A 13,755-nucleotide genomic window follows, 5' to 3' on the forward strand; every position below is an offset into this window, starting at 1 on the left:
TTTTTCATTCAATTGTTTCTCTTCTAAACGTATTTTCAAATTTATTACAGAAGAAAAGCAATGGGGCACCAAATGGATTTTATGCGGAAATTGATTGGGAAAGATACGTGAGTATCAGAAGATTGTTTGTCTTTATAAATATTTCAGAACGTGAAAACGAGTCGAGGCATTCTTGTATTTAAAATAGGACACAGAAATAAGTGAAACACCTCATTAGGAAGTGCCGGCACAGGTAGCAGTTAAGAGCACTAGAGTCTATTAGACCTGGGTTCAAGACCTGGCCCCTCCATATATCACCTATGTGTGGCTTTGGTTATTTGCTGGCCAGCAAAAATGAAGTCAGTAGTTATTTTATAACACTGTTGCGAGGATTCATTGAGCTAATTATTTGCAGAATATTTCAGTAGCCTGCCTAGCCTGTAATATGTGTTCAAAAAATGCTTTTTAAAATATTAACTCCAGATGTTTCAGTCCTGGTTATATTTCTAAGCAGCTTTGAGTATTGGGCCTTGATTTCATAATGTCCTAGTCCATTCGGGCGGCTCTAACAAGAATACTAAAAATTGAATGGCTTGTAAACAACAGATATTTATTTCTAACAGTTCTGGAGCCTGGAAGTCCAAGATCATGGTACCAGCAGATTTGGTGTCTGGTTGAGTGCCCACTTTCTGGTTCATAGAAGGCACCTTCTAGCTGTAACCTCACTGGGGTCTTTTTTATAAGGTCACTAACCCCAATCATGAGGACTCCTGCCTCGTGACCTAATCACCTCCAAAGGCCCCACCTCCTAATACCATCACCTTGGGGTTTGGATTTCAACATATAAGGTTGGGGAGAATACAAACCTTCATACCATAGCTCATGATAATTATTATAGCCTCGTGGTACAGATTTTTCTTAGGTCAAATGACAATCACTTGTTGCTTCTCAAGGAGCGAAGGTGAATCCCAACTGAGACCTAAATTCTCCTCATAATTCCCCCAGAAAGCTATTAACCTCATCACCACACTCTTCACCGACCACAACAAAATGGACACAATGGCTCTTAGATTTCTAATCATAGAAAACGTGTAGACCATATTCACATCCAAAATCATTTCTATTGCATAGTAAGTGCCCAAATTCACAATCCCTACAGAATGCCTTTGTACTTATACCTTAGGTGACTGTCTGGCCCAGCCTCCCCTTTCATAAGAATTAAGATTGATGTTAATGCTTTTGCCCATTTGTTAATAAGAAGAATTTGATTTTTATAATAACAACCACCATTTATAATATTATATGCTACTGAATTCTTACCACCTTAGAAGGTAAATACTACATTATCTGCATTTTAGAGAAAAGAAAACTGAAGCTCAGAAAGGTTAAATTCTTCATGCCACCCGTGCAGTCCAAAACATGTCCTTCTGTCAGCCTCATTACCTGGTCCTCTCTTATATTTGTTTCCCAGAATTGAGATCTTTTGATATTTTTAGCAGTTTAATTCCCTAGATCTATGATAGCCCCTATGTTATCCTACATCCAAATTGTTCACAAATAATGTTATAAAGGAAGTTACTAAAGATATTAAGGAAGGATGATTTCTTTTCTCAAAATTAACACTTTTTCACCCAGAAAGATTTTTGTTATGTTTTGTAGAATTCTTTAATACACAGGAATAGGATACTCTAAACAAACAAGAAGCATGATAATTAAAATACGAAATTACTCATCAAGTACTTCTGCTACCCCATCTAAACTCTAAACCCTAGTGCTGTCCTGTCAACACGTAAGTGTTTAAATGAAGCAGAATTTCCCTCGAATTTGCTTGGTCCTAAAAAATACTCGGGTCACAGGAATTGTGTTTGTAATTATACACTAGACTCCACTTTCTCTAAGTAATAATAAAGGTTTTATTCTTAATAGATTATATCATCGTGTTTTTGGCAGGGAAGGCCTAGGGAAGGATGTGGCCTTCAGGCAAAGCCCTAAAGTTTAAGTAGGGTTTAACTGACTGCACATTTGAGGGAGGAGACTTCCAGGCAGAGAGAAGGACATTTATGAGGACCCTGAAGTGGGAAAGAGCTTGGAGCAATCAAATCATAAACGTTAATAGTGGGAAGAAGGCCTTGTGAGAATGAGGCAGGGCCTTGTGGGCTGCACAGTGGTGCTGACTATTATTCTAAGTGCAGTGAGAAGCCAGGGACAGGTTTTTAGCAGGAAAGTAACCTTAATACACTTGCATTTTAAAAGTAGCTTTGAGTACTGAAAGGACAGAGGGAGACAATAAATGCCCAATAAATGGCAGCTTTTCCATGGCGTTCAGGCCCTCTTCTCTCTCCATGGTCATGGTATGTCTTTTGCTTCAGTGACTCCAAAATCTCTCTCTCCAGCTCTGTCTTCTTTACTTCCAGGCCTATGACCTCAACTTCAAGAGGCTGCCCTTGAACTCTGTACCCTTTTCCTCTCTCAGGCATAGAGTTGAGCCTCAAAATACCTGGGATCAAGGCCCAGGTCTACCATTTGCTGGGTGTGTTTCCTTGAGAAATGGCGTCTAATTCCTCTTAGTTTCCTCCTTGGTGAATGGGATAATTCTTTCTGCATATGACTGTTATGAAGGGTCAGTAAAATAAAGCGTGGGTCACAGTACTTATCATATAATAGGAACTAAAATATAACTCTAATCCCAGTCATGCAAACTATCTTTTATCTTTCCTGTCTTTTTCCTAAAAATGTTACTTGCCTTCTGTTAGAATGAGTTCAGCCAGGAGTACTCCCAGAATTTGAGGATAGCAATCTTGGAGTCTTCTTGAACCTTCCATCTTCTTTTTCTCCTATGACCAGTCTGTTACTAAGAACTAACAAATTGTCCTTCCAAATGTCCTTGATTCTTCCCTTCCCACCACGAACAACTTGGTCATTTACTTAGCACATCTCACCTGAATTGATGCAAGCATCTTAAATTAGTTTTCCTTTCTCCAGTTTCTTCTGTCCCCAATATATCCTGAAGCATATTTCCAACACCTTAAGATTCTGCTTTCAGCATGTCCTACCTTACTTGAGAAGCTGCAGTAGCCATATCAAGTCCAGACTCTTCCCCCAGCATGTTGCTCCCCAGCCCCCAGCCATGGTCTTCTTTTCCATGGTCTTCCACAATACAGCTTCCTTTCCAGTCCTGTCATTGTCACCATCGCCTCTCCCTTTCCCTACAGGAATCATACTGTCCATTCCTGCCTTGGTGTCTCGGTACAGGCTCTTCCTCACCACTGACTCCCCTCTCCGCTCCATCTGGCCCGAAAGGCACACACAGACTCCCTAATTCTTCCAAACCTCACAAATTTCCTCTCCTTTCAAACTCCTATCACTGATGTTTTGTGTTTCGCATTTTTTTGAGCTTTTGCTTACCAGAATACAGTCGAAAGATAATTTGCATTTTGTATCCCTGCCATGTTGCTCAGCATAGTCTTTGGCTTACAGGAAATGCATGATAAATTCTGTTTGAATGTTTTCTTTCATTGACAGTTGATTACTAGTTTATTTTCCCAATAGGAAGACTCTCCAAATATCCGTGAGTAAATATCTAAACATATAGGGCCCAGCACTCACCTCCAAAACAAGAGACAAGTCTATACCCTTAACTGGAAGACCCTTGAAGGAAAATGAATAATTCCTTTATCATTGTCAGGATAATAATTGCTTGATGTGCACTTGTATTTTATAGAACTCGCCTGAGCTGGATGAGGAAGGCTACAGCATCAGACCTGAGGAACCCGGCTATATCCTTTCTTTATATTTTCATTTTCATTTTCATTTGCTCTCAGTAGGGTGATAAATTTTGTATTGAAAAGGTGCCGAAACCCAAGCTTTTCAAGTCCTGTTGTCCCTTGTATTAGAGATGAATAAACAGCACAGAGAACAGCCTGATCACTAACAAGCAGGCATTTTGCCTTGCTCTATTCATAGAAAAGAGAGAGAGAGGAGAAAGAGAAAAGTTGTGCTGAAAAACAGTTGTACAAATTGCGGGTAGTGGGTTGTCTGCTGAAATCTGATATGACAACGTCACTAATGGTGGCTGGAAAATAGCTCTGACTTGTGCTTTGCCTGCAAACCATCTCTGGTAAGAGCAGGTCACACTCTGAAGCAGTTAAAAATCATCACAAATCATCAGTAGAGAAGCCTTCCTGTCTCCACAGTAAGAAGAAGTTCCCGTGGGCCTGTCACGCCTGTCACTGTGTGTGCTGAGTGAGACACAAATGGCCAACTTTGTAACCATTGCTCCTTGAAATTCACCATCCTTAATCCTGCTCCAAGGAAAGGTGAATAAATTCTAACTCTTTCCTTCTTTACCCTTTGATTTTTGTTTGTTTTGCTTTGATTTTCTACCATCTAAGGATACTTCTGCTGCCTCTATGTGCAGTCACTCATGTCTTATACTCATCATTGCCTCCCAGTAGAAAAAAAGAGTTACGTATCTTTAACTGTGTTCTACCTACCAAAGGAAAGCACTTTTATTCTTCAAGCGAATCGGAAGAGGAAGAAGAATCACACAAGAAGTTTAATATCAAGATTAAGCCATTGCAAGCTAAAGACATTCTTAAGAACGCTGCAACTGTAGATGAACTGAAGGCATCAATAGGCAACATTGCACTTTCCCCATCACCAGTGGTGAGTGGATTTTATTTCAAGCTTTGGTGAGGTTGGACAGAGAGCTGTGCTCTGCCCATACACGTTAAGTAGATCAGAAACTTCTTAAACTGAAGGCTGCATATGGTCACCATTTTATGAAGTCTATAAACCTGAAGCAGCTCGTTCTAGCCATGGAAAGTTATGCTCATTCTATATTGCAGTTTCTGTGCTTTTCAAAATGGTAAAAATGCACGAGATCACATTTCTTTTTGATGTTTTCCCACAATCATTTTTCAAAGAAGGAAAGAATAACATAAAGATTATCCAGACTTACTCCTGAAACAATTAAAAATATGAAGTATACAAATTTACTAATAGTGATTTTTAAAAACACATCTTAATGTCATCTCTTATGATATAAAACATAAAAACTCATGGAAAGAAAACCAAGAAAATTGCTTTTTTTTAGGAAAATGAAAACCCTTTTCATTGCTAATGCTTCAAAAAGAAATATTAATCTAACATCATAGATCATAGTCTAAAAAGATATTAAAATTCATAAGCTTCATTATATTTTATTATCAAATTGTTTTAAATAATCTCATCATTTAGGCACCTCAGATACAGGTATGCCTTATTTATATTAATCAAATTTGTACTTTTCTACAAGTTGTACTTCCTTCTCCAATTCTCATCTACTAAATTTCTCTAATTGCTGCATTCTGAGTTCCAACATTTACAGTGTTTTCTCTGTAGTACTTGATAAATGCTGCAATTGTTTTCTAAAAATAGCTGTGAAGAGCAGATGAAGGCTCTCATACTAGGAGCTAATAGTTCTTGGCTTCTTGGCATCTTCTTTAGAGAAATGTGCTCTCCCTGCAGCATTTCCCATGAACAAGGTAATTAATAAACGCTGAACCATTTTTGAGATGCTTCTGGAATATCTCGACTAACCTTTCTGAAGGAGTTGTAATCACCCATCCTTTGGGAATAAATGTTTGCCTGCCTGGGATGAATAAAGTCTATAAAGATGCCTTCTTTAGTGCTTAGTGCTTATAATGGCCTTTACCTCTACGGTTAGGGTCAACTAACATGATTGCTAATAGTAGTCAACCACAGCAAATGATATTTCAGGTAATTTTTAATCATACTCACTTGCCATCTTACGATGTTTTCTTGAAAAGGGAGGCATAACATGTATTAGTTTTCTTTCCCTTCTGCCATGGAGGGTACAGATTTTAAATTCACATGTTGGTCTACAATACAGGTGATTTCTAGTAATAGGGGCATTTTAACTGTACACACTTTCACTTTTCAGTTAACATCTTTCAAATCATTTTTTACTTACTAAATCATTTTTTATCAATTGTAAAAGTTTATTTCAATGCCTGAAACCAGTTTATATCCACTTCTCTGTAGAGTGTAATAAACCTAGTGGTCATTTGAAAGCTACCAGGGTAAGTGTAAGAAGGCAAGTTCATGGGGTTCAGTGAACAAATTTCTGTGAAAGAAAACTTATTAGAACGATCCCAGACATGTGTGGGATATATTTGCTGAAAGCTAGTTGACTCTTGGAAAGGGGAAGTCCCTTCTATCAAAACGAATATGCCTGCCCAAGTCATTCCTCCTACCAGATAATAAGGGTACAGCAAGGAGAGTGGTTGTCACTCTGAGCTCTTCCCAACACCAGTTTTTAAAGTGGTATATTGACATGACGTGGCTGAGACTGACAAAAAGATGTTAGGGAAACAATGTTAAAACTAGATGGAGACACCCAGAGAAGTAATCCCAGGGTTAGGCAATTCCTGTAGCCCTGCAGCCCCACAAACCAAGGGATCCCCACCCCCACTACTGCCTCCACACTCCCAGCTGGTTCCCTCTACTGTGAGAACCTGGCTCTCTCATTACTATGATTCCCAAAGAGTTGTGATTTTTGACATTTACTGTAAGAAAATGAGCTGTGATTGTTGCTTTAGGGAAAGGTAGGCACGTTTCTGGATAAACATAAGTGTAAAGAGCGATTGGACTGGAAACATATTCTTGGCTTTAGAATCCATGCCCTCTTCTAGATAACCCATAACCAAATATAGGTGTATTTCACCAATGACATAGGTAGAACTTAATCTCCAGAACTGGATAAATAGAAATAACCTTCTGAAATCTAGTTAGTGCCATGATAAAAATGAGGAATGCTTTGCACAGCTTTAGATGTTTCCAGCCAAGCAATCAGACGTTCACACAGCTACACTTAATTCAGGTACAAAAAGAGAAATAGGACCTATACCAGTTAATGATATATCAGAATATTTCATTTAGGCTATGGTTCTTACGCTACAAAAGCATCAATTGTTACACTACTAGAAATAAAGAAAATTCCAAATGGTAAGCTATTCATAACAATGTCTTATGTTGAATTTCTGATTTCTATTTCTTTTGAAGAATTTTAAGATAAAGTTGTGTTTCACTTGTTCTTTTCATCTATCTGTGAATATGTATTAATGAATTGTAACCCATTTGATATCTCTTATCATGAATTGATTTTCATTTTATTTGGATAGGTTTCCTGTATATACATCATGGTCAAATGACTCGATAAATGAATGAAATGAATGAATGGATGGATGAATGTGTCATATATATCTATGTGTATATACAGTATAAACAAACCTATCTGAAAATTACTCCTCCCCAAAACAAAGCTTCAGCAACATAGAAAATCAGGGTTTTAGCTACTGGCAAAAATCCTACTCTACAGACAAATGAACATAATTCCAGTTCAGCTCTCACCTGGGCCCTTGATTTTTATATAGAAATCAAGTATAGTATGGACCAGGACAAGGCCAAGCACCAAAAAAGAAGACAGGAGGATGCAAAAGTCAACTCACAGGCAAATGTTAATTTCTATTCTTATCGTGTTGTGGTCTCCTAGTAAGATATCATGCTGATATGGTAAAGAAGGAAAATCACCCAGGTTTTAGTTGTTGATTTGGGATCTGTATGAGTTAGAATATTGGTAGAGCTGCTTTAACAGAAACCAAAATAGTCACGGCTTTTAAAAAATGGATGATTTATTTCTATCCCACAAAAGAGTCAAAGCTGGTAGGCAGTCCAGATGGGTAATAGAGTCTTGCTCCAGGGGTTATTCAAGAACCCAGGAACTTTCTGTATTATTGCTCTACCTTTTCAAGGATGCTGGTGCCTTACCATCACAAAACACCTCCATGTTCCAGCCTTGGGATGGAAGAAAGGGAAAATAAAAGGCAAGTGGTTTCTTTTGAGTGTTGAATTCAGAAGTTGTACCCATCACTGCCCCCAAGATCCCACTGGCCATAATTTAGTCATATGGCCATATTAGCTGGAAGGGAGTCTGGGAAATGTAATTTTTGGCTGGATACACATATAACCAGCTAAAATTCAGGGTTCTGTTACTAAAAGATAAAGGAGTGAATGGATATTGGTAGATATTGACACAGTTTCTGTGCCACTATATCTTAAATAATCTCAGATAAATTTGGGGAGTTATTGGAAAATGGGATTTCCTCCCCATCTATCTTAAAATTATTCCCAGAACCTATTGAAACTAGGAAGTTTCCTTTTAGAGAATTCTAATCACTAATTTCTAAATACCAGTTATGTTATGCTATGTGTTAGCCAGCAGAAGGATGAAAAGAAACAAATTTAAGTAAAATACCAACTTATTTGGTTGATAGAGATGCCTCCAACAGGAATAGCGCTCCTTCTGTCTTACAAAGTTCACTGCTTTTTGAGGAAGGCTGTTTCATTGTTGAAAGAAATTTATTAAACCCAAATGCTGTCTCTGTGTAACTTTTGTTCATGTTATAGTTGTGCTCTTTGGAGGATGAAAAAAGAACAGAGTCCCTCCTTTTCTCAACAGGTTTTCCGTGCAGCACGCTGACTCCAATTCCGAGTTTAGCGTGCAGGATGTTGGGCTCAATACCTGTGGGGTAGGGTGGGCAGAGGGAGAAGTTAAGCCGTTTTGCACATCCAACAACAGCCTAAGCTAATCACATGGGGAACTTGTGAGCTAGAATGACCCTTCCGGGTTGTCCTGGGTTTAGCTGAGATCGATAACCTTTATACAGCTAGTGCTCCAATATGGGCAGGCTAAGAAAGGGGCATGACCTTCGCCAAGGTGTCTCTTTGCAGCTGAGTCAGATCCTGAAGTGTTGACAGTTGAAGGCTGTCTGCCAATAGCACTCCTAACAGCTGTGGGAGAAACCCTTCTGAAGACAAATCTACACGGCATATTTTGGCACCTCTTGTTAACACATTCTTTTCCAAGTGCTTTCTGGCCATTTGTATAAATAATTTCTTCTAGAATCTTGGGTCAATAGGAGGTAACCGTATAATAATACCCAGGTCTGCCATGTTCTACCTATGTAACCTTAGATAAGTCCTATAATTCTTCTGAGCTTCTGTTTCCTTTTCTGTAAAGTGAGGGTAATAATGGTCGTTATGGAATTTTTCTGTAGATTATGGTTGGTCTCTGGAAGGATCAAATCTTCTTTGACTTTTTGTTCCCTGTGCTTAACACAGTACATGGCACACGTTGGGCATATAGATAGTTATTCAATAAATGAGTGAATGAAGAAAGCACACAGAATATCCTAGTAACAGTACCTTGTTAAGTGCTGTGCTTTGCAGTTGTTTGTTTCTTTATTACTGGTTGTATTGTTCAGGGTTCTCCAGAGAAACAGAACTAACAGGATATATGTATATATGTGTATAGATAGATGAGAGAGAGATGATGATGATAGATTTATTATAAGAAATTGGCTTCACGTGATTATGGAGGCTGAAAAGTCCCACAACATGCTGTCCACAAACTGGAGACCCAGGAAAGCTGGTGAAATAATTCAATCTGAGCCTCAACCCTGAGAACCAGAAGACTTGATGGTGCAAATTCCAGTCTGAGGGCAGAAGATGACAAGGTGTGTCCCAACACAAACAATGAGGCAGGAAAGGGGGGTGAATTCCTCCTTTGTCCACCTCTTTTCTATTCAGACCCTCAATAGATTAGATAATGCTGACGCACATAGGGGAGGGTCACCAATTCAAATGCTAATCTTATGTGGAAACACCCTCACAACACACTCAGAAATAATGTTTAATCTGGGTACCTGATAGCCAATCAAGTTGACACATAAAATTAACCATCACACTAATATGTATGTATGTATGTATGTATGTATATATTTATCTATATCTGTATATACATAATTTTTTAATCTAACTCTTGACCCTTTATTGAGAGTCATGGCTTTGCTCCCCCATTTCAAGTCCCCTGCCCTAAAAGCATTTTGTCTTTTCATATCCTGGATTATAATGTATCTGTATCTCAAGTCTTGAATTCAGTTAAAGAGGTTTGGGCAGTCTCTTGCCTATCTTAGACTTTAATTTTGAACCAAATCTCCACCTTTTAGAGGAACTACTTTTAAATCAAATTTTTCCATACTGGACATTTGTGATTGATATTTCTTTAAACACAAATAGAAACTTTGTACTTAACCCCTGAAGGACCTAGCATACAGTGCCAGCTTATTTTATAGGAAAGATATTAGAATCTGTTAGACCTGAATTCAACCTCTTGCAAACTTAGGCAAGTTTCTTAGACCTGTTTGAGTCTCAGTTTCTTCATGTCTAAAATGGGCATAAATGAACACCTACCTTACACGGTAGTCCATCTCTTTCTGCTAATAAAATGTAAAGATCTTTCCTTTAAAGGAGAAGATGGAAGCAGAGATATGAGATAAAGAGTTCTGCTATCTGCTTCCCTTGATACCACACTCCTTACATTCAGGGTAGAAGCAAACCTCTATTATATCTTCCACGAGTGGTTTTGTCCTTAAAAAGTAAAAATTTCTCAAAGGGGCTAAATAAATTAACGGGTGCAAGATTGGACTATAAGGAAATATGCCCTTATAAAAACAACAAAATGAAAATTCAATACACAATGGAATACCATTAATTCCCTTTAAGGTAATTTGAGGGAGATACAAATAGACCCTTATTCCAATGATCTCACAATTACTCAAATAACTGGGCTCTGCCTCTTACCTGGGGTTGCTTTGCGCAAGTGACAAAACCTGAGTCATGGTTTCTTCATTAGTAGGTGAAGATAACTCCCATACCTACTTCACAGGGCTATTGTAAGGGTGGCATGAGTTAATATAGAAAGCACTCAGATGCTACATTTAGGGATTATTTGATTGTTGTTATTAGAATTGTCTGCAGAGCCTGGGGCATATTTTTAAGAATATCATTAATGGTGATAAATCAGGAAACCCAAATGACCAAAAGTCATTTAGAGCCAAGACCAGTAATTACTCTGAGTATCAAACTGGGAAAATGTGTTAATAAAATAACTTATTTTGTGATGCCTGTGGATTGGTTTTGAAGCTCATTCCAGAAGCATTCCTGTTTTAGCATCCCTAATTTTGTTTTAACAAAATCCCTTGAATAAGTGTGGTGCTTCTTCGGGAGACCGTACTGAAGGCTAGCATTCCCAATGGGATCCTACATTGTGCATCCCCACCAAATTTATTTCATGGAGAAATGACATAATTTTCCAGCCCTCTTCGAATCAATTCACCGAATATTTGGTAAGCACCTTCTATGTAGCAGGCACTGAGAGCTAGCATCAGAAATATTGGACACACTTGGTCCAACCTTCGTGCTAACTAACTACAAGCTTATCAGAAAACAATGTATAGCTGATGTCACAAGCAGTACATAGAGGTTGAACTTCCCCTTGTGGTCCTGTCTTCACTCAGTCCTGATTGAATATGTGGGCCTATGTGGTCAGCTTCCCCTCTGGCCTCCATTTCACAGTCTCCTGACTTCCTCACCCCTCTCAGGATCTCAGAGGTAGACATCTCCGTTTCTTCCTGAACCCACAGGGACACATCTTCAGCGACGTGCTTTGCTCACTAGGTACTTTGAATCTTGTGGCTCTCATAGCTTTCCTGGAATTGAAAAGACAGATGCTATATTTTAATTCTTGGTGCAATATCATCTTTTCCTTGTGTCATGAGCTGCCATTGATTCCTTTACTTTTGTTCTTTGGTGAGTCGAGGATCACTGCTGACTTACCTTGAGAAGTTGTCCTTAACTAGAAGCATTGAGTTCTATACTGATTACAAATTTTTGCTCTGGGATAAGTCAGAACCAAGTTTGCATTCTGGCTCTGCACTCATTATCCACATGATCCTGGGTAAGTTACTTAAACCTTTAAGCCCCAGTCAAGGCTTAATCAGGTGTAAAATCATTTTAATAATACTATTCACCTCATAGGATCCTTTTAAAAATGAAGGAAGTAGTGCATGTAAAGTAGTTAGTCCTTTGTAATTATATTTACGTAAGGCCCAAAGGAGTTGCTTAGTAAATGATAGCTATTTTTAATCAGAACAATGGAGTGTGTCTCATGGTGACTACTCATAAACATCCTTAAGGTGAGAGACCACTTAGAGAACTTACGATGGCGATGGTGTTGCTGGCTGGCAGCTATGAAAATTTGCTCACTGATTGTGTTTCAGTTGCTTCACATATGTTAATTCATTTATCCACACAACCACCCTATGAGATAGGTACTATTATTACCCTCATTTTACAGATGAGAAAACTGAGGCATAGAAGAATTAATTAACTCACCCAAGATGTCACAGCTAGTAAGTGAAGTTGCTGAGATTTAAACTCAGAAGTTCTGGTTTCCAATTCAAAATTTTTACCCACTATATTATACTACTTTTGAAGAAAGCTACTGTTTCTCTTTCCAGAGGAAAAAATTAAAATTTCAATAACTCATACAAAACATTTTACAAATAATTTCTGATTACTCACAAACCCTTTGAAGGCTATCACTATAATTGTGCCTAAAGAGCGCATGTCACTCTACATACACTCTCTCCTGTGTTCCACGTGACAAGAGAGCAAGGTTGAGCTGATAGGTCAGTCAGGCGTAATTGCAGCTGTGTCACCTTTGTTTTAAATGTTAAAGAAAGACACCTTGTTTTTATATGACTCATATATTTCAGTTCCCCTAATCAATCAATCAGCAAGCATTTTTTAGATGGATGGTTCATTATAATAATGGTTCATGTTTTGCAAAAGCTGTCATGATCAGAAAGATGTAATGAGCAAGCTACACTGTTAAGTAGGCAGGGAGGTGGCGCTCAGCTTATTTTACGGAAGACATCAACTCCGAAAGATCAAGAGGCAGCTGAAGTTTTGAGGGCCAGGACTTGAACTCCAGCATCTGCCTCCTTTCTGCCAAGTTAAAAACACAGTACATTAAAAAAAAATAAATAAATAAAAACCACCACAGTATATTTTCTCATCTACATTGAATCAGGGTCTGTGATTCAATTATTTTTAAATTCCTCTCAACTTTAATACTCTGCTGTGCATATTCTGGCCCAAGAATCTCTACGGGAAGTGCTCTGTTTTAGGGACAGGTTGATGATATAGCAAGGGGACCAAGAAAAAGAGCACTTCCTTGAAGCCCATTGGTTAAGTAGAGAGAACACAGGCTTTTGAATCCGTATCTTATTATCTCTGTGTCCATGGGCAAGCTCCTTAACTCAGCATTTCAGTTCCCAAGTCTGTAAAATGGGAACAGTAATGCCTACCTTCTCAGGACTGATGTAAAGATGACATGAGGTAATGTTGCAAAATGCCCACTTGGGTGCCTATCACCTAGGAATGGGCTCTGTAAGTATCGGTTCCCTCTTCAGCTCCATTTCTCTCTTCCTTAAGTTCAGAGACTTGTGGGAGGAAGAAAGAGAATAAAAATAGCGAGGGAGGACTTGAGCAAAGTCAAGCAGAAGAGGGTTGATAGAAATGATGAGAGAGTAGGAGTTGACCTAGCCTGGCATGTGTGCTACTGCCTCCTCTCTCTCCCCTGCAAAATTCAGTGATACAAGGAATTAAAGAATTTGACATGGAGTTATGAAGGGGCAATTAGTTTAATCTTGTTCCTGGAGATTTGCCATCCATAATGGAGTTATTTAATCAAAAAATCTGGGGAGGAGGAGATAGCTTTTAATTGAGGACAGTCTGGTGCTGTTTGCCTATTCCAGGTGACCCCCCACCCTCAAATTAGCCTGCCAGCGAGCAAAATCCCTGAATTTG

The 13,755-nt window shown here is 38.6% G+C and overlaps 1 protein-coding gene across 8 annotated transcripts in view; it reads left to right on the top strand.

Annotated features, from left to right (window-relative positions):
* The window catches only part of SGIP1 (SH3GL interacting endocytic adaptor 1), a 206,753-nt gene that overhangs the window by 105,394 nt on the left and 87,604 nt on the right, over window positions 1-13,755 (top strand). For all 8 annotated transcript variants that reach the window (XM_024734663.1, XM_024734668.1, XM_024734661.1 and 5 more), the window contains 3 exons: window positions 51-107; window positions 3,701-3,755; window positions 4,469-4,644. In XM_024734663.1, coding sequence (XP_024590431.1) covers window positions 51-107; window positions 3,701-3,755; window positions 4,469-4,644 — 288 coding nt within the window. The remainder of the gene's footprint in view (window positions 1-50; window positions 108-3,700; window positions 3,756-4,468; window positions 4,645-13,755) is intronic.

This window comes from Neophocaena asiaeorientalis, unplaced genomic scaffold (assembly GCF_003031525.2).
Source record: "Neophocaena asiaeorientalis asiaeorientalis breed wild unplaced genomic scaffold, Neophocaena_asiaeorientalis_V1.1 scaffold15, whole genome shotgun sequence".
Taxonomy (NCBI): domain Eukaryota; kingdom Metazoa; phylum Chordata; class Mammalia; order Artiodactyla; family Phocoenidae; genus Neophocaena; species Neophocaena asiaeorientalis.